The 19,475-nt window shown below is 39.3% G+C and overlaps 1 protein-coding gene across 1 annotated transcript in view; it reads left to right on the top strand.

Annotated features, from left to right (window-relative positions):
- LOC134802715 (uncharacterized) overlaps positions 1-19,475 on the top strand; it is a 146,940-nt gene that overhangs the window by 113,117 nt on the left and 14,348 nt on the right. The window contains exons 30-44 of the mRNA XM_063775360.1: positions 163-279; positions 1,246-1,392; positions 1,870-2,010; positions 3,154-3,331; positions 4,554-4,693; positions 6,585-6,832; positions 7,288-7,421; positions 8,032-8,168; positions 8,988-9,170; positions 14,281-14,438; positions 15,371-15,946; positions 17,393-17,637; positions 17,871-18,000; positions 18,457-18,612; positions 19,223-19,413. Of these exons, the coding sequence (XP_063631430.1) occupies positions 163-279; positions 1,246-1,392; positions 1,870-2,010; positions 3,154-3,331; positions 4,554-4,693; positions 6,585-6,832; positions 7,288-7,421; positions 8,032-8,168; positions 8,988-9,170; positions 14,281-14,438; positions 15,371-15,946; positions 17,393-17,637; positions 17,871-18,000; positions 18,457-18,612; positions 19,223-19,413 (2,881 nt within the window). The remainder of the gene's footprint in view (positions 1-162; positions 280-1,245; positions 1,393-1,869; positions 2,011-3,153; positions 3,332-4,553; positions 4,694-6,584; positions 6,833-7,287; positions 7,422-8,031; positions 8,169-8,987; positions 9,171-14,280; positions 14,439-15,370; positions 15,947-17,392; positions 17,638-17,870; positions 18,001-18,456; positions 18,613-19,222; positions 19,414-19,475) is intronic.

Genomic DNA, 19,475 nt, shown 5'->3' with positions numbered 1-19,475 from the left:
GGCACCCTGCTTCAGCTGCCACAAATGCGGTCGCAAATGCCGGTCCCGCATTGGCTTATACAGCCACGAGAGACGTTGTTCCTCGCTTACAGACGCTGTATAAATCATCTCAAGATGTTAAAGGCCTGATAATGATCGTAATGTACTATTATTTCATTACAGATGTGGATTCGATCCCATCATTGAACACTTTGCAAGCGGCGTTGCTGCCTGCATGCAGTCCTGAAGTTGAACTCGAATTGATGCAAGTTCTGACGCATCTCCTAGTTTGTGCTATTGGTAAGTAAAGTTTCAAATAAGGCTTCGTCACACAGGCGTGTTTTCCTGGCGGGGCGTGAGCGGGGCGCGCCGCTTTTACATATAAAACGCTCACGCACCATCCGGAAAACGCGCCTGTGTGACGGAACCTTTATACGAATGATGAACGGCCTTTTAGCCGGTTTTCCTTTGTAAAATCAGGCCAGTAATTTTCTTGAACCCTGAGATATTTGCAACTTATTAAAAAGTTTAGTCCTCTGCTGCGTTTTTAGAGAAAATTTAGATTTTTACTCTCAATTTCTAGATGGTTTGTGTTCAAATACAATTCATGGTAAATAAAGTTATTAACGTGCGATATTTTACTATTTTTACTTATAGGAAAGTTATGATTATATGATTTAGTTCTAGACTGACGACTCAAAAAACTCACGTCTTTAAAGCGTGTTTTAATTTTAACGTCTTTAGAATTGTTAATAGTAATAACAAAGATAAATCTAGACTAGAGGGATATTGTCAAACTAAATTATGTAGTCAGTACATTTGCTAACACTTTTCGAACGCCATTTGAGTTTGATCCTTATTTTTTCACTGATATGTGTTAAATTTGTTAAAATGTCAAAAAGTATCACCATCTACCCGACGATGGCGACGATAGACCAAAGGTATGGCGCCATCGCTCGAAAAGATGGCACTATACCTTTGCGTCAAGTAGATGGCGATACTTTATGACATTTAACAAATTTAACACATATCAGTGAAACAATAAGGATCAAAGCCAAATAGCATTCTAAAAGTGTTAATCATTTGTGTGATAGATGGCAGTAAATGTACAGACTACATAATTTACTATGACAATATTCCTCTATTTCAAATAAAATTCTCTTTGGTAATAAGAAAGTCTTCAAATCTATGGAGGTCTCGCTTATCGTGTTTTGTAATGTCAGGCATTACCCATATTTTAACCAAGTATGTTCGTTTGTTTTGCAGAGGACCCCGGTATTCCGCACCCAGGCCGCCACACAACTTTGCTAGGACACGCTCTACGTATGGGCGACATCACGGAGCACAATCTCAGTGAAGTTCTCCGTATATACCTGTATGCCAACGCGACAGGCGAAGTCAAAGCTTTGACTGGTAAGTCTACTCGTACATACATATATAAAGATATTAAAATTTTCCAACGACACTAAAGCCGTTTACTTCAATAATAAATCCGACATATTGAGTTTTATGATCCTCAACACATTTTTTAAATATTACACACTTTTATTGCGTAGTTGCGTACCTATATCTCTGTGTATGTATGTATGGTGCTTCAAATCAAACCAGTTCCGGGTGTCTGATTGAGCTGAAATTTCGCATACTTCCATATTTCCGATGACAATGCAATAATATGCTAGCTGATCTGATGATGCAGTCGGAAGGTAGCCACAGGAACTCTTCGATGGAAAAACATAAACACATTGAGTTTAGGCTCATTTGAAAGATCTCGAGAAGTACTTGATAGACATGCAAAGGAGAAAAAGTAACTCTACATATGACTCTACATAAAATATGAATATCAGAATAAAAGTGTGTAACAAAAAATATTTTACGGGTACTTGTTTTTAGGTCTATCTGCGGAACGGGAGAGAGAGCGGCGAGTGGCGGACCACCATCAAACTGACGCTGAAATCCAACAAACTGTCTCAACCACGAAGAATGGTGCTTACTACGAACATCTGCACAACAACAATACATATAAACTGTCTGGTAAGTGACATTTAACACATTCAGGGCCAAGAACCCGACAGTCGGGTACACTGTTCGTAGCGACTACGCGCTATATACGGCGAAAACGTGGCTACGCGCTACGAGCGTAACCCGTAGCACTTAGTGGCAATGAATCTGTCAAAACTTTCGCGGGTTGAACATACTTATATTAAATCGTAATTAATCGCAATAGAGTTTACTAGTCTTTTTATTTCTGGGTTCGACATTACAAACAATACAATACAAATAGTCTTTATTGCACACCTCAATAAAAGAAAACAATACAAAATAAAACAGAAATACGAGCATAGGTAAACAACAGGCTTACCATCCTAAAATATATTCTAGCCGGGCTTTTTACTTTACATGGCTTTTCTTTGTCATTATCTCGTAAATATATTAAAAAACTTTGTAATACTTACTATAACGGGTGTGTCCTGTAACATGAGCATAAAATTAAACTGTAGCCTATACTCCTCAAACTGACCAACATTTGTTCAGCTACTTTTAAAAATAATGAAGACTTGTAAGCTGTCGTCAGTGTAATTGACGTTGCTTGTCACGCTTTAAACTCAGTCGCCGAGGCCGAAACCGGCCAGGACGGGATGATTATGATGATGATGATACTCGGTCTTTGGTTTTTAGGCGAGTGCCTAAGGGCTTGTCGAAAACGTGTCGTGTACCTTAGGAACAGTTCCTAACTATCAATAGTTATTTGTTTTACAAGGGGGCAAAGTTGTTGTTTAACCGCTCGTGCTAATATTGATACCCGAGCAAGCGAAAGATTCCATTTTTTGAACCACTCGCTACGCTCGTGAACCCTCCTTAGTTAAACAAAATTTGGCCCCGAGTGGAACACAATTTTTTTTACCACACCAACCCGAAGCAAATATTAAATGTAAAATATCAAACAAAATCAAACGAAATCAAATCCAAATGAATGTTATTAAATATTTATCATCCAAAATCATCATTTAAAGGTCAATTCTACCAGCAAACATAAGAAAACAACTCAAAATTTGATTTGATTACTTTGCCCTACATGTGAATAAAATGCAATTTTGCTATCAGTTTTTGAAGTGTAAGTTGAAGTAAGACTTTCCGAGCTGGTGTGGTGAAAAATGTACTATTCCTTTTTTACAGAGGCCCTCCGTGACAAGCCATTCCTAGCCCTAAACGCGACAACCAAGTCCGCCATCTTGGCGTTCCTATGCAACGAGCTGCTGCAGAACAAATCTGTGTTAAGACAGATCGACGGAGCCCTAGATCACCTGAATCAGCTGAAGAAAGAGCGGTACCTTATGGACATGAAGATAAGGAAGTGAGTTTTCCGTTTCAGTAGCATAATTACATAATAAGGTGGTGGTACTAGTGCTCGACATGCTAATGCCCAATAGATGATGTCACCTCCATTGACAATGACTTAAGTTTCAAGGTGACATGTACTGGGACCGCGTCGAGCAGCAGAACCACCACCTTCTGCGACGATTGTCATAGTTTTCCTGCACGTTTAGGTTTTTAAAAAAAAGTGCGAGTCGGACTCGCCTACCGAGGGTTCCGTATTTTTTAGTAGGTATTTTTGTTGTTATAGCGGCAACAGAAATGCATCATCTGTGAAAATTTCAACTGTCTAGCTATCACGGTTCATGAGATACAGCCTGGTGACAGACTGACGGACAGACAGGCGGACAGTGGAGTCTTAGTAATAGGGTCCCGTTTTAACCCTGTGGGTATGGACCCTAAAATGACCGGATTTTCTAAAATAGGGCTCAACAGTGCAAAGATGGAGAGTTAGGCAGCAGAGAAAAAAGTTAGGAAAAAGTATTAAAAATGTGTAGAGTATTAAATAAAGGCGGCACGAATGGAATGAACGAGTGAATGAAAATATGTTGTGCGTACACACACATTAATTAATAAAATGGTGGCTCTGACTGTGTACCGAAACAGTTGTCACTCATAAAATGAAAGTCTCGTTCATTCCATTCATGCCAGCTTTCGTGAATCCACCTGTACGGATATGATGGTCGTAGGACGACGTCTACGTGACAGCGTGCTAAAACGGTGTCCGTCACTTTCTATCCCGAGGTGTTAAAAAGTGACAGTTATTTTATCACGCGGACAACACCATCCATATTACGCCGGCTGTACTGCCGTATTTAATTCATTTTGCATCTGTTAAATTACCCCAGAACAGTACGCCATATGCTATTACAGAGTAGAAATGTTCGAAGTAATCTTATTTTAAAGCTTTTTATCTATAATTGGCTTTATTACAACGCTTTTGCTAAAGCCAGGGTTTAATGAAATGAAAAGAATTTATTTGACACAACAATCTTAAGATTAACAGATATATTAAATACCTATAAGACATGGTTTTGTAACTTGTTGTCAAATAGAGGATACCACTCAGCATGTGTCGGAGCGCATAGTGCAACGACGCTGATTTTCAGTGGTTCCTTAAACTTAAAACTTAATCCTCAAATTTAGAAATAAAATACGTTTAAAAATTTAGTTTAAAAATGAATTCTGTATTGGTTTGACAGAGTACGAGTCCTCCACCAACGCAAGCAGCGATCCGAGCAGACTGAGAAACAACAATTACTTGCATTAGAAAGAATGCAGCGCCTTGTAGAAGAGAGTACGGCTAGTCTTAGTCGCGCTTCGCCACAATCACATGAGGATGGTACGTTTGATAATCAGTTGATCTATTTTTCCGATTTTTCCCCGTCGAATAACACTTTGAAATGTCAAAAACTAAGTCCCAGGGGTTTTTGGTTTATTTTGTATGGAATCGTGTCCGCGGGACCTAGAGGTAACTGACTGAGGTAAGCAGGCTGAGAAACAACAATTACTTGCATTAGAAATAATCTAAGTCGCGCTTCGCCTCAATCGCACGAGGATGGTATGTTCCATCATCATTCCGCCAAATAAATAAATAAATTACCTGCTTTAAGTGTAACAGCCTAGCAAAGATCCCAATCGTTTGCACCGTAGCGAACAAAACGGTAATCTCTATCACTCTTTCATATTAGTGTGACAGAGAGACATTAGCGTATCGTTCATATCGGCATCTTGGCTGGGCAGTCAGAGATGTTTGCTAACAAACCACATCATTCGCTCGTGATGAGTAAGTCTCGGTAGCTCAGCTGGTAGAGCGGCGGTTGGAGGCGCGAGTTCGAGTCTCGCCTGAATCAGTGGTTTTTTGAGATTATACTGAAATAAAAGAATTTTCAGTGTAACCTCAACTTATCAAGGCTTTTTATTGACCGGAGCGTAGCGAAGGTCTACGTTTCGACTGGAGCATTTTGCTTTTGTATGTCCGGATGTTCTCCTCTACAGGTCGCAATTCTTAACCGAATCTCGTGAAATTTTGTGACTGGATTCTATGTCTAAATAAAAAATTTTTGTCCGTCCGGTTTTTTGAATTTTTTTTAAATGGCGGAGTCGTGATAGCTCGCGCCTAAACAAATAGTGGTATCGGTACCATACGAGTGTTTTCTTTTTGAGATATGTTTATAGATTAAATGGCCAAAAATTCAGAAAATATATTTCGCTGGTTTCGGAGGTATTGAGATATTTAATTTTAACTAATTTTAATTTGAGAAGGAGTAGCTAAATTTCGTCAACCCATCTAAGAACTATTTGGCTCAGTTTGTAAACGTTCGCTTTTTCTGTTTGTACAGAGGGTCTGGGTTCGATCCCCAGTAATTGTATGCTGGGATATTATAACTTTTTGTATTTTTTTACACATAAATTTCGTATTGTTTTTTTTTAATTTACTATATTTAAAGCTCTTAGCACCATGTTATTTCAAGCTCTGCTCGCGAGGTCTACAGCTCACAGAGCCACTAGTTCATAACTTTGCTAAAAAGGGGATATGTCCTTCTAAAATCACATTGGGCAGGACGAGGATAGGACCAACGTATGCAAAGCCTAGCACCACAGTTAGCTCAATAAGTTAATCATCTATGAAAAAAAATACGACTTACAGATGTGCATAGTTATTTCCACAGAAACGTACGAACCTGTCTTGCTATTTCAGTCAGTCTCGGTACAAAAAGGACTGACGTTGACTGAACTAGCATGACAAATACGAACGTTTCCGAGATACGATGGAAAACAATAGTGTACTACGTCTGTATCAGGGATGTTGCGGATGCAGATTTATTGACATCCGCGGACGCGGATGCGGATATTTAAAGGCTCACATCCGCGCATGCGGATGCGGATGTCAAGATTAGGTACTTAAAAAACCTCAAATATTACATTTTTAGTCATTTTTATTTTAAAAAAAAAAACGAAACATTTAGTATTTGAGCAAGAATATAGGTGCGTTATATTTAATAAACAGTAACTTGGCCGACTTTTCTGGATCTAGACGATTTCGTTATAGGTAATGACGAAATTACCTAGCACTTACGCCGCCGCTAAGACGTTCCTGTACCGACTTGTTCGACATCCGCATAAGCTCCGCATCGATTTTATGCGGATGCGGATGCAGATGCGGATGTTGAAAATAATGCGGAATATTTGCAACATCCCTGATCTGTATCACTGATTACCTTCACTTACAGAGCATGCGACCCCCGAAAAAGACCGCAAAGAAGACGATAAAGAATCCACCCCCGACATCGCCCCCTCCCCCTACAAGGAGGATAGCGACAAAGACCTCTCCCCCCTCAAAGACGCGAAGAAGGAGCTGATGAATAATAATAAGGAGGAGTGTTCGCCGCAGGACAATAAGGTGGATAAGGACAGTGTGATGGGGGATTGTGATGCGATCCTGAGCGATTTGGAGAGTGAGGGGACGCAGCCGGAAGAGGTACGTATTTTTTAGGGTTCTGTACCCGAAGGGTAAAAACGGGACCCTATTACTACCTACAGATATAGTTGGTCACGCAGGTCTTGTCAGTAGAAAAAGGCGACAAATTTGAAAAATGTAGGCGCGAAGGGATATCGTCCCATAGAAAATTTGAATTTCGCGCCTTTTTCTACTGACAAGATTTGCTTGACCATCTATATACATTATCTGTGAATATTTCAACTGCCTAGCTATCACGGTTCACAAGATACAGCCTGGTGACAGACCGACAGACGGACAGCGGAGTCTTAGTAATAGGGTCCCGTTTTTACCCTTTGGGTACGGAACCATAAAAACTGTATATTTGAAATTTCGAACAAAGAAAATTCACCTTTTTGATGACAGTTTTTAGTTAAAAATTCAGTGGATTTTAATTGTTAGTCTGATTTTTAAAATGTTTCCACTTGTCTTAACAGGACGAAGACAAGAACTTATCTGCAGAAGAATTATCCCGGAAACTTGAGAAATTACTGCGACAATCAGAGCAACAGCTTCAACAGCTCGCGGCTGGTTCGCATGCTCTGAGGGCCACGTGCTACGGACAGGACAGGTAATACTGTGAAAAACGTTCTGATGTTGTGGGTGTCCATTGGCAACGATTGTTGCTTACCATCGGGTGATTCGTCTGCTTGTTTGCCTCCTATATCAAAAAAGGGAAACTAAGCAAAGGACGCGTCTACATAATTACTTCACAACGTATGGATTTGTAAAATACAATGAACTGTCGAGTTACAAATAAATTGTCAATTGTTTTTTCCCTCCCTCCCTCTATTTCTGTGTCGTTATATTGCTAATATGAACTTAATGTGCTATTACTAATTTATTGGCCTATCGGTAAGAGCGTGCAACTTTCAATCCGAAGGTCAAACCACGGCTCGTACCAATGAGTTTTTCGGAACTTATGTACGAAATGTCATTTGATATTTACCATTCGCTTTTCGGTGAAGAAAAACATCGTGAGGAAACCGGAGTAATCCCGATAAGGCCTAGTTTACCCTCTAGCTTGGAAGGTCAGATGGCAGTCGCTTTCGTAAAAACTAATGCCTACGCCAATTCTTGGGATTAGTTGCCAAGCGGATCCCAGGCTCCCATGAGCCGTGGCAAAAATGCCGGGACAATAAGAGGAAGAAGAAGACTAATTTTTTTACTATGTCACCCAGATATTGGCGCCGGTACTGGTCGCTGGGCAAGTGTGGCGGCGTCTTCGTAGAGGCGATGGAGTCGGCGCAGCCGGAGATCATGGACTACCACTTCGCGCTCGAGGAGAGGGCGCGGAGGCCCGCGGAACTTAGGAGAGGTAAATCGTTATTATATTATATTTACGCTCTTAAACCTCTTAACAATAGTGATACTAAATAGGGACCGTGCGCGTTGGAGGGTCTGCCATCTTGTGGCCTGAAACGGAAATATATGTACATTGCCAAAGCAAGTGCTACCAAAAATCGCCAAAAATCTGACGGCTCCTATGCTGACCTCTAATAGTTCATGCACGGGGCCTGTAGGTGAAATTTATTGCACATAATCACATTATTAGATCATAGAAAAGGTGTTTTCTTAAGGTTTAATACAAAACTACAGGATCCACCGTAAAATCGCTATAAGATTGGTTTATACATTTCGACTTAATAAATCTTCAATCGCATTCCTTGCTTATTAAAATACTTGTTACGTTCGTAAAGATCGCTTTGCCAAGTTTAGGCATATTTGCCGTTTTTAACCAAAAAGGTACTTATTATTGACAAAACTGACAATAAGTACCTTCTTTGTTGAAAATAGCACATGTTTATAAGGCGCTATTTCCATATAGCTTTAATTTAAAATCAACCTTATCGATAACCGACAATGGTATAATGGTATACCTTTTGATTGAAAACGTCACATATTTTCATATATAATATATATTGGGGAAATTATTACATTAAAAGATAAGATAAAGATACTTTATTATTCAAGTAGGCGTATTACAATGCGCTTATGAACGTCAAATAAAGCTACACCGGCTACACCTCTGCCTCGAGAAGATTTAAGTCGCCCCTCAATTAAAGGAGGGTATCCCAATATGGGACCGGCAATCCCGCTCCCGCTTATATTAATTATGATAATGTCTTTTCAGTAGTAAAAGAATGCAAAGAAATTCAAGCGGACGTGCCCGACCTCGCCACCGAGGCCCTCAAGAAGGAAGAGGCCCTTAAGAGCGAACTTGAATTGAAAAACATCAAGTCAGAGCTGAATCTCAGCGACCACACGCAGATCATCAAATATGAGCCCAATGTCAAACATGGAGCGTGCAAGGTCGAAGGTATGTATTGTACCGTATTTGGGCATTTTCACATAAAAGTGTACCATTTACTTTTTTTATGATTCTGAGTCTAAATAACCCAAAATTTGATGGTTTTTGGAAATAAAATTGATGGTACTATTTTTACTGAAAACTCCCAATTATAAGGTGCCTATTAGCCTTCGGAGAGACGTTGACCGTATGTCTGTTCTATCCTCTGTACGACGGGGAATGCTCTGAAGAACTTTTTGAATTGGTGCCAACGTTTCGTTTTTACCGCCACAGCTTCGTCAAAGGAAAGCTCATCACCATTTTTTAAAATATATTGCACAAAAATAAGCGTGGCATCATGATTATACAGATGCAGTGCGTAATTATTTTCCATCGTATTTTCACGGAAACGTATAAACGTGTGTTGCTATTTCAGTCAGTCTCGGTACAAAAACTACTGAAGGTGACTGAAGTAGCATGACAAATACAAACGTGTCGAGAAAATACGATGGAAAACAATAATGCACTACATATGTATCAAAGATTCTACCTGTCTGCAGCCTGCGCCGAGTGTAGAATAAGAATAAGAATAATTTCATTTATTCATGGCAAACTAAAACTACATTTCATACAAACGTATTACAAAAAGTATATTTAAAGCATAAAGTATATAGTTTACCACGAAATGATCCCGCCTCAGCATAATGCTAACCCGAAAGTCAGCGCTGGTCTTCCGGCGGCACCATTTGTGGGCCACGAATGCTGTATAGCAATTGATGACACTTCTCCCATACAACCATTTCCAGTCGCCGTTACGACGCGGTGTTGACACATCTTGTGTCGACACCGTCTGTTTCGGTCACAATTCCAGTCGCAGAGTCGTCGCCGTGTCGACACAGTTACCAGAAATGGGGAAGGGTCGACACATGACACAAAGTGACATAAAGTGTGGTCGCCGTGTGCACACATTGTTTCGGGTTTGCGACTACTTTATGCCAAAATCATTCGTTCATTCGTTCATTTTGTTCCTGTCAAATGGAAACTGTCAGATGGAAAAATACTTAAATAAAAATAAGTGACATTAATACGCCATCTCTATTAAAACGGATTACAAGACGTAATTATATATTGTTTGCATTTATATTACAATAGGACTTAAATTATTATGGGGAATTAAACTGCTCGAGTGATTTGATAAACTAAGTGTAATATAATCAACGCGCCACCACATTGTTTTAGTTTAGCCGGAAATGAAATTGTTTACTTCTCAGTGCCTGTGTTCATAACTATATTATTTGAAGCATTTTTAGTACTTCGATGCGTATACTATACTTAAATAACAGAAATAACGCTTTACATACTACGAAACTTGTTAATTATGATGTATAAATATGGTTTAAGGCTGAGAAATATTGCAGTCACAAAGTAGTTGCAATGTTTCGACTTTGTGTCGACTCTGTGTTGACACATGACACGCGCTGTCAAAAGTAATAACAAAGTTACTGGTATGTTACTGGATTTGCAAAATGGCTCCTTGTGTTGATTTGTTTTCAGATATTCTCAAAGTGTAAAAATGCCGTGGTCAGAGATGGGCATTAATCGATTAACTGTTTATTCGACTAATTAATGGAATAAAAAAAGTTAATCCTCAAATTTTAATCGCGATTAGTTTAGTCGACCTAACATACATTGAAATTGAATTAATCTGAATATTAATCGAATAAATTATCGATTAAATCTCGATTGAAAGTTGACAGGGGGCCATTTTTGTACGTAAAAATAATAGAAATGTCTTGCATGCAGATGGTAGCAAAACACGTTGTCATAAAAGTCGAGATGGGTGTCGATATATAGGTTTTAGGGAGTGTCGATTTCGAAAATAATGACCATTTTGGAATCCGAAATGGCGGCCATGCACTGTGTCATAAAAGTCGTCATGGATGTCGTTTTATAGGTTTTAGGGGGCCCCGATTTAGAAAATGATGACCATTTTGAAATCCAAAATGGCGGCCATGCACTATGTCATAAAAGTCGTCATGGGTGTCGTTTTATAGGTTTTAGGGGGCGCAGATTTCGAAAATGATGACCATTTTGGATTCCAAGATGGCGGCCATGCACTATGTCATAAAAGTCGTCATGTATGTCGTTTTATAGGTTTTAGGGGGCCCCGCGTTCGAAAATGATGACCATTTTGGAATCCAAAATGGCGGCCATGCACTATGTCATAAAAGTCGTCATGGGTGTCGTTTTATAGGTTTTGGGGGGCGCAGATTTCGAAAATGATAACATTTTCAATTTAAAAATGGCGGCAATGCACTATGTCATAAAAGTCGTCATGGATATCGTTTTATAGGTTTTAGGGGGCGCAGATTTCGAAAATGATGACTATTTTGGATTCCAAGATGGCGGCCATGCACTATGTCATAAAAGTCGTCATGGGTGTCGTTTTATAGGTTTTGGGGGGCGCAGATTTCGAAAATGATAACATTTTCAATTTAAAAATGGCGGAAATGCACTATGTCATAAAAGTCGTCATGGATATCGTTTTATAGGTTTTAGGGGGCGCAGATTTCGAAAATGATGACTATTTTGGATTCCAAGATGGCGGCCATGCACTATGTCATAAAAGTCGTTTTATAGGTTTTAGGGGGCGCAGATTTCGAAAATGATAACATTTTCAATTTCAAAATGGCGGCAATGCACTATGTCATAAAAGTCGTCATGGATATCGTTTTATAGGTTTTAGGGGGCGCAGATTTCGAAAATGATGACTATTTTGGATTCCACTTTTATGACGAAATACGTAGCCGCCATCTTGAATTATAAAATGATCATCGTTTTCGAATTCTGCACTCCCTAAAACCTATAAATCGACATCCGTGACGACGCAAGTTATCTTTATTTTCAGATCTAACAAATTGCTACAGAATACAAAGGACAAAAAAGAAGCGAGGAGGTAATGAAACAAGCAAAAATACAGATGATTCCTCGACGCAATTGGGTGATTCTTAAATTGTGTCCAGATTTTTTTTGTCATAAAAGTTTTAGATTTTTTTTGTGTTTTGTATCTGTATTTTTTATGTAATTCGACATTAAGAGACCATATACATCTCTTAGTAATTGTAATAAGTTAGATTGAATTGTTAGTTTTATTTTATAAAATTGTTGATGTTATTATTTTTGCTTGTATGTAAATTCAATGATGACGTGTAAAAGTGCCCTTGTGGCCTATTTGCTGAATAAATGTTGATGTTTGATGTTTTATTTTTCACATATTACTCTCACAAGTTCCGTGACATTTCGACCTTGTAATTTTTTAAGTAAATGTTTTTGTTTATCTATGAGGATCTCACTAGAATAGTATAATCAAGGTATGTTTATATTTGATGAATGAAATAGTAACGCAAAAAAAAAATATATTTGTGTCTTATATTCCTGCCGAAGACTTTTATTTTACCTTTTCCTTCTACACAAGTTTGGCCAAGTAATAAGAATTTAGGGCTCTCAATTTTATTTTGACTTCTACAACAGTAAAGCTACTAGGCCATGTTTGGTATCGTTTTCTTATAAATTCGCAGTACCAAATTTAGTTAAGGGATCACATTGACACCATTCCGAAGTAAAAACATATAAACTTATTAAAATACTTTCTTTTAAACTCCTCTTCACGCTTAAACTGCTGAACAGTTTTAATTTAAATTTGGTACACATATATTTTGAGTCCCGAGACAGGATATAATAAGTTATCTCAAAAATCATCCTTTAAAGGTGTGAAATGAGGTGTAGGGGGGAATTCAGAATTGACTTCTTGAAGTTAATACTGTTTAAGTTTAGGTTTGAAGTCATGTTTTTTCATCATTTTTAACTAAATCAAAGATGTAGACCATCCCAAATTTCATATAAATCGGTTCAGCGGTTATTGATTTCCCGTACAAATTTCCACGCCACTTTTCACACCTTCAAAAGATGATTTTGGTTATAAGATCTATCCTATGTCCTGTTCCGGGACCCAAACTATTTCTGTACCAAATTTCAACGAAATCGGTTCAGCGGTTAAGCGTCAAGAAGAGTTTCAAAAAAACCGACCAAGTGCGAGTCGGACTCGCGTATTAAGGGTTCCGTACATTAAGTCCGACTCGCGCTTGACTGCACATTTCTAATAGGTTTTCCTGTCATCTATAGGTAAAGAACTATTTTGTGTATTCAGACGGACATACATACAGACGCACGAGTGATCCTATAAGGGTTCCGTTTTTTCCTTTTGAGGTACGGAACCCTAAAAAGATTTATTTTTATTTTGTGGAATGGTGTCAATGTGATATCTTAAATGGATTCAGCACCCCAGATTTATACGAAAACGATACCAAATACGGCCTAACACCTTCACTGATATAGATATATCAAGATAAAATTGAGAGCCCTAAATAATCTTTTAAGAGCGGATATCTCAAAAACTATTCAACATATCGAAAAAATTGACTGAATAAACTTGTAACAAATTAAATTAACTTTCATTTTGTATAAGTGGCCATGTCGCTGAGATGCATAGTTTCCGAGATATAATCGAAAAACGGAAAAATGGGACCTTCAAAGCCCCCTCTCTCCCCCCCGCTCAAGGGCTACGACCGGGGACTTTTGATATGTTCACCTCCTAACTTGTCAAACCGAGTTACGGAGTCAAAAATTGTGTTCCGAGCATTTCCCTCTACAACTTTTGGAGCATTCGTTGCCTGACCTAAGTAGCTTATTGAATTTCTTTAAAAACTTTTCTGTAAAAGGTTGACGGGTGTTGGGTGTTTATATGGTTTCGGTCGATTATTATCATTTGCATTGCCCATGATGACTTACTAGAATTACGAGCACACGAGACACTAATAGTAGTTTGACAAACCTTGGTTTTCAAGAGGTATTTTATATTGACATTTGCTGTCACAAATTTGCTGTCAGATTTAGTCGCAAACCGCACGCAAAGTGCACACAAATGTGTCGACACCTTGTTACGGAAAAGTGTAGACACGGCGACGACACTTTGTTTCGAAACAATTCTAGACACATTGTGTGGACTCTGTTACGACACATCTGACATTTAGTTACCACTTTGTGATTCTGCGACTGGAATGGTTATATGGGCTGTTTCCAGGGTCAATCAAAATGGAAGAGAAGTACATCCAGCATAAGCAGACGAACGAGGAAGAGATGCTAGACATTGAGGACTCCATCCCGACGGCTTTCCTCGTCCAGAAACCCACACATACCCCCATGTTCGCTGCTCAACCGGAAGCTGTAGATAAGCCACAGGTATTTCATTGTTTTCCTTTATTCCTTCAATAAAAGTGGAAGCGAAGTACATCCAGCAGAAACACACAAAAGAGTCAATCCCCACGGCTTTCCTCGTCCAGAAACCCACACATACTCCCATGTTCGCTGCGCAGCCGGAAGCTGTAGATAAGCCACAGGTAATTCATTGTGTTTTTCCTTTATTCCTTAAATAAAAATGGAAGAGAAGTACATCCAGCAAAAACAGACAAAAGAGTCAATCCCCACGGCTTTCCTCGTCCAGAAACCCACACATACTCCCATGTTCGCTGCGCAGCCGGAAGCTGTAGATAAGCCACAGGTATTTCATTGTGTTTTTCCTTTATTCCTTCAATAAAAATGGAAGAGAAGTACATCCAGCAAAAACAGACAAAAGAGTCAATCCCCACGGCTTTCCTCGTCCAGAAACCCACACATACTCCCATGTTCGCTGCGCAGCCGGAAGCTGTAGATAAGCCACAGGTATTTCATTGTGTTTTTCCTTTATTCCTTCAATAAAAATGGAAGAGAAGTACATCCAGCAAAAACAGACAAAAGAGTCAATCCCCACGGCTTTCCTCGTCCAGAAACCCACACATACTCCCATGTTCGCTGCGCAGCCGGAAGCTGTAGATAAGCCACAGGTATTTCATTGTGTTTTTCCTTTATTCCTTCAATAAAAATGGAAGAGAAGTACATCCAGCAAAAACAGACAAACGAGTCAATCCCCACGGCTTTCCTCGTCCAGAAACCCACGCATACTCCCATGTTCGCTGCGCAGCCGGAAGCTGTAGATAAGCCACAGGTAATTCATTGTGTTATCCCTTTATTAGGAGATTTCGTGTGGGTTGCTTCATGTTTGTAGACTTACGTCTAATTGTCTCTCGCAAAGCGACACTCATCTCTCTCAGTACTTACATTAGTTTTCATTGCAGGAAATCGTCAAAGTAGAAAATGTAGTCAAAAAAGAGGTCGAAAAAGAGGAGCCGGAAGAACAAAAAGACCAACTAGTCAACAATTTGGAAGAGCTCCGCAAACTGGCCGAAGCGGTGTCTTCTCAGCTCGACGCCGCTAAAAAAGCGGAGGAAATTAAGGAAGAAAAAAAGGAGATTATAAAGGAAGAGGTTATGGAGCCTGACGCTGCACATAGATATTTATATACTAAAATGTTGGAAGGCAAATGGTTCTCTATATTAAGACATGAAAACTCCTTTTTGATTTCCGAAGAGAAAGATCAGAAAGTCTACTGTGACAATGAACATTCCTGCTCGGAAATTATCATGTCACAAGGGCACAAATGGGATGTGTCTAATAATCTACATTTACTGAATGATCCTAGTTTATTCACGTTGAATAGTATGGTGACGAGCGTTCAGGTGCCGAGTAATAATGTGTACGCGGATTCTAGTATGTCTATGTCTGGGTTGGATCAGGATATGCTGGATGCAAGTAAGGAGGGTATTTTGGGATTTTGGGATGTTAAGGAGGATAGTAAACAGGATCAAGAACAGGTGAGTGTTATTTTACTATTATAATAATAATAAAAAATAATAATTTAGCCTATATACGTCCCACTGCTGGGCACAGGCCTCCTCTCAAGTACGAGAGGGTTTGGGCTGTAGTCCCTACGCTAGCCCAATGCGGATTGGGGACTTCACATACACCTTTGAAAATCTACTCTTTGTTTATTTACTATTATGATTTATTATAGTAGTAGTAGTAGTAATCACTTTATTGTACACAACACAGGTTTATATAATATTTACAGAAATAAAGGTACAAAGGCGAACTTATCCCTGTAAGGGATCTCTTCCAGCTAACCTTATAATATGATTTATTATAAGTACATATGACAGACTTAATGCCTTAAGGCATTCTCTACAAGTCAAAAAGAGACGGTTGTTAAGTGCAGGATTAATACTTGAAAAATTTAAACGATCGGCCCGATTCGAACTTTAAGATACGTCAGTTAATAGATCTAGAAACGATGTCAGTGTCAAATGTGACGTTTCTTCAAACAATAACGTCACTTTTAACACTGACACATCTAATCCATATCGTTTCTAGATCTATTAATTGACGTATCTTAACGGTCGAATCGGGCAGGATATCACTAGAGTCAGGCCGAGAAAAGTCTGCAGTGATTTGGATAACCCACGCAGTGCAAGTGTCATTTTAAACGTCAAACTTCTATGAAATTATGACGCATAAATAACACTTGCATTACGTGGGCTATCAAAATCGCTGCAGACTTTTCTTGGTCTAACTCTACCTACTATTTACAAAATAAATACTAATTAACGTACTATGAAATCGTAAACGTAAACATATACTTACATAAATATCTACACATATACATGTACAGTGTTGTTGGTTTTAAGGCCAGAACACGCCGGCTGCGTGCCGTAGGACGTGGACGTGCGCTAAAATGTTTGAGACGTACACGCTCACGTCACGCAAGCGGTGTGCCATCTCTCATAAGGATCTATATATTACAACGCGGTCATGCACTTATACGTACACGCATCCGGTGTGCACAACCCTTTTTTGTTTTATTATATGGCCATTGGCCTGTTTCTGAAAAAACTTGTGATTTATTCTAAAATACTTGATTTTATTCAACTTACATTTGTACAGTCGAGTTTAAAAACATCTTTACAAGCCAATGTTAAAAAAAATACACGCCTCTAAGGGTGGTATTTCACCTGTCCAATATTTGATCAAATTTGTATTTGCGTCTCACATTTTGCTTGATGAGAGAGTGAGACGCAATGAACATTTGCTCAAATATTGGAAAGGTGGAATACCATCGTATGACACTGACTTAATAAACTGACATTTTGCTGAATAATGCCAACTCATTCCTCATTCTATGCTTCGGTCAACACACTTTATAGAATATTAATATAAAGGATGTGCACCAAGTCCACAATATAACAATACAATTTATTTACCAGGACAACGACCTAGAAAAGGAACTCCAAGCCGACGCCCTAAAACACGACATGGCCTCCCAAAAGGCAAAGGCCTCCTCCCTCACCTCTCTCGGCCTCCTCAACTTCAACGCGCTATCAACTTATGTGACGTGCGACAGTCCGCCGCCTATTCAGATGACTGCTGACGAAATGCAACAGCTAGACAAATGTAAAGTTCATGGATTGCCGAAGAAGCAGGGAGGCGCTTTCGTACCTAGAGAATTAAGGTTAGTAATACTAGGTTATTCTACTTATAGAGGTATAAAGGCAAAGGCCTCCTCTCTTACCTCCCTGGGCCTCCTCATTTTCAACGCTATCTAAGTATGTGACGTGCGACAGTCCGCCGCCTATTCAGATGACTGCTGAGGAGACAACAGTTAGAAAAATTTAATTTTCTTGGATTGTCAAGTCCTGTAATATTTTTATGATATCATTATTATATTATTTTATTTTTTCACAGACACGGATGGTGGCGTGTCACAGATCCTGACCAACTGAAGGAGTTGATAGATTCCCTGCATCCGCGCGGTGCGAGGGAGAAAGAACTACAGGCTTCACTCGTGCAGAATACACCTATGATAAATAATAAGGTATGTATATCTCCTATATACGTTTTCCCAGAATTTAATTTAAAAAAAACATCGATATAATATAATCACAACAAAAATGATGTGTATGTGTTTCATTTCATTTGATTTTTGAAGAAACTTTTATGAAGCATTTTAACCACAAATACTATGATATATACAAAATTCTAAAGGCGTAGCGGCGCGTCAAACGTGCACATAGGGCAAGCCGGATTTGGCCCGATTTTTCCGTCGGTGCTAATCTCGTTGGCTTGTCTATTGAACTTCCCGCCATTGGTTTCTGAGGGCCTAACGCGAACCACGTTCGACGTGTTGCCTCTCTGTCGCACTTGTAAATTCGTATCTAGGTGTGACAGAGAGGCAACACGTCGAACGTGGAATTTGCATTTAGTGTTGTAGTTGTTTCAATACTCAAGACCAAAGTTATTATTTATTACCATTATCATTACTTGTCCACAGCTATACATAGACAAAGGTGACGCGTCGTGCACAGAATTATCCATCACCCCCCTAGACCGAGCCATTATGGCGTCCGGAGGGTACCCACCCCCTGAACCTCCAGGGTCCTTCTGTGCGGTCACGGCGAGACGCTGCGACATGCAGTTACTTGGCATGGTAACTTATAATTCAATATCTACTACTTTGTATGAACAAAACAGGCTAGTGGAAGTAGGCTAGCCAATGGCCATAATGTTTTATTTGCCTATCATGCTTATGTCACATCGACCTTGAGATATGGCATTATCTTTTGGGGAAACTCCACTAATCAATTAGATGCATTTATAGCCCGTAAAGTGCTGGTATGCTGTCTACTACTATACTAATGTAGGATTGGATTCGACTGAAAGCATGTTAATAGCTGCTGGATGCCGAATAATAACTATACTAAAAAAAACATCAAATTTATTTTGAATTATTTCTGATTGAAGAGCGAGTTGACATATTATAACGCAGAATGAAATGTATTTTTGAACGAATTAAAACGATGTAGTGCGTAATTGTTTTCCATCGTATTTTCTCGGAAATGTTCGTATTTGTCATGCTACTTCAGTCAACCTCAGTACTTTTTGTACCGAGACTGACTGAAATAGCAACACACGTTCGTACGTTTCCGTGAAAATACGATGGAAAATAACTATGCACTACATATGTATTGTGTTAATATTTTCTATAATTTAGTTTCCTTATCGTTAACATTTCGGCACTAATAACCATACATTTCCAGGTGGAACAATTAGAAGAACGGGTCGCCGCCGCATCAATGCAGGTCCCCGGCTGGCGTCCCTCCCGCCTGGCGTTACCCGAGGAAGCCACCGGCGCCGAAATAGTAGCCAGAGCACGGCATAAGTTGGCGTCACTAGAGGCACATATCGAGAGGAGATACCTCAAGCCACCTTTGGTACAAAGGTATGCTAGGTAAAGTGAAACTTGGACTATTTAATGTATGTTCGATGGTAGTTTGAGGTAAGGGTTTTGCA

The sequence above is a fragment of the Cydia splendana genome, chromosome 25, assembly GCF_910591565.1.
Source record: "Cydia splendana chromosome 25, ilCydSple1.2, whole genome shotgun sequence".
NCBI classification, from domain to species: domain Eukaryota; kingdom Metazoa; phylum Arthropoda; class Insecta; order Lepidoptera; family Tortricidae; genus Cydia; species Cydia splendana.
Note: the sequence above shows the minus strand (reverse complement) of the source record. Positions and strands in the feature narration are given on the sequence as shown.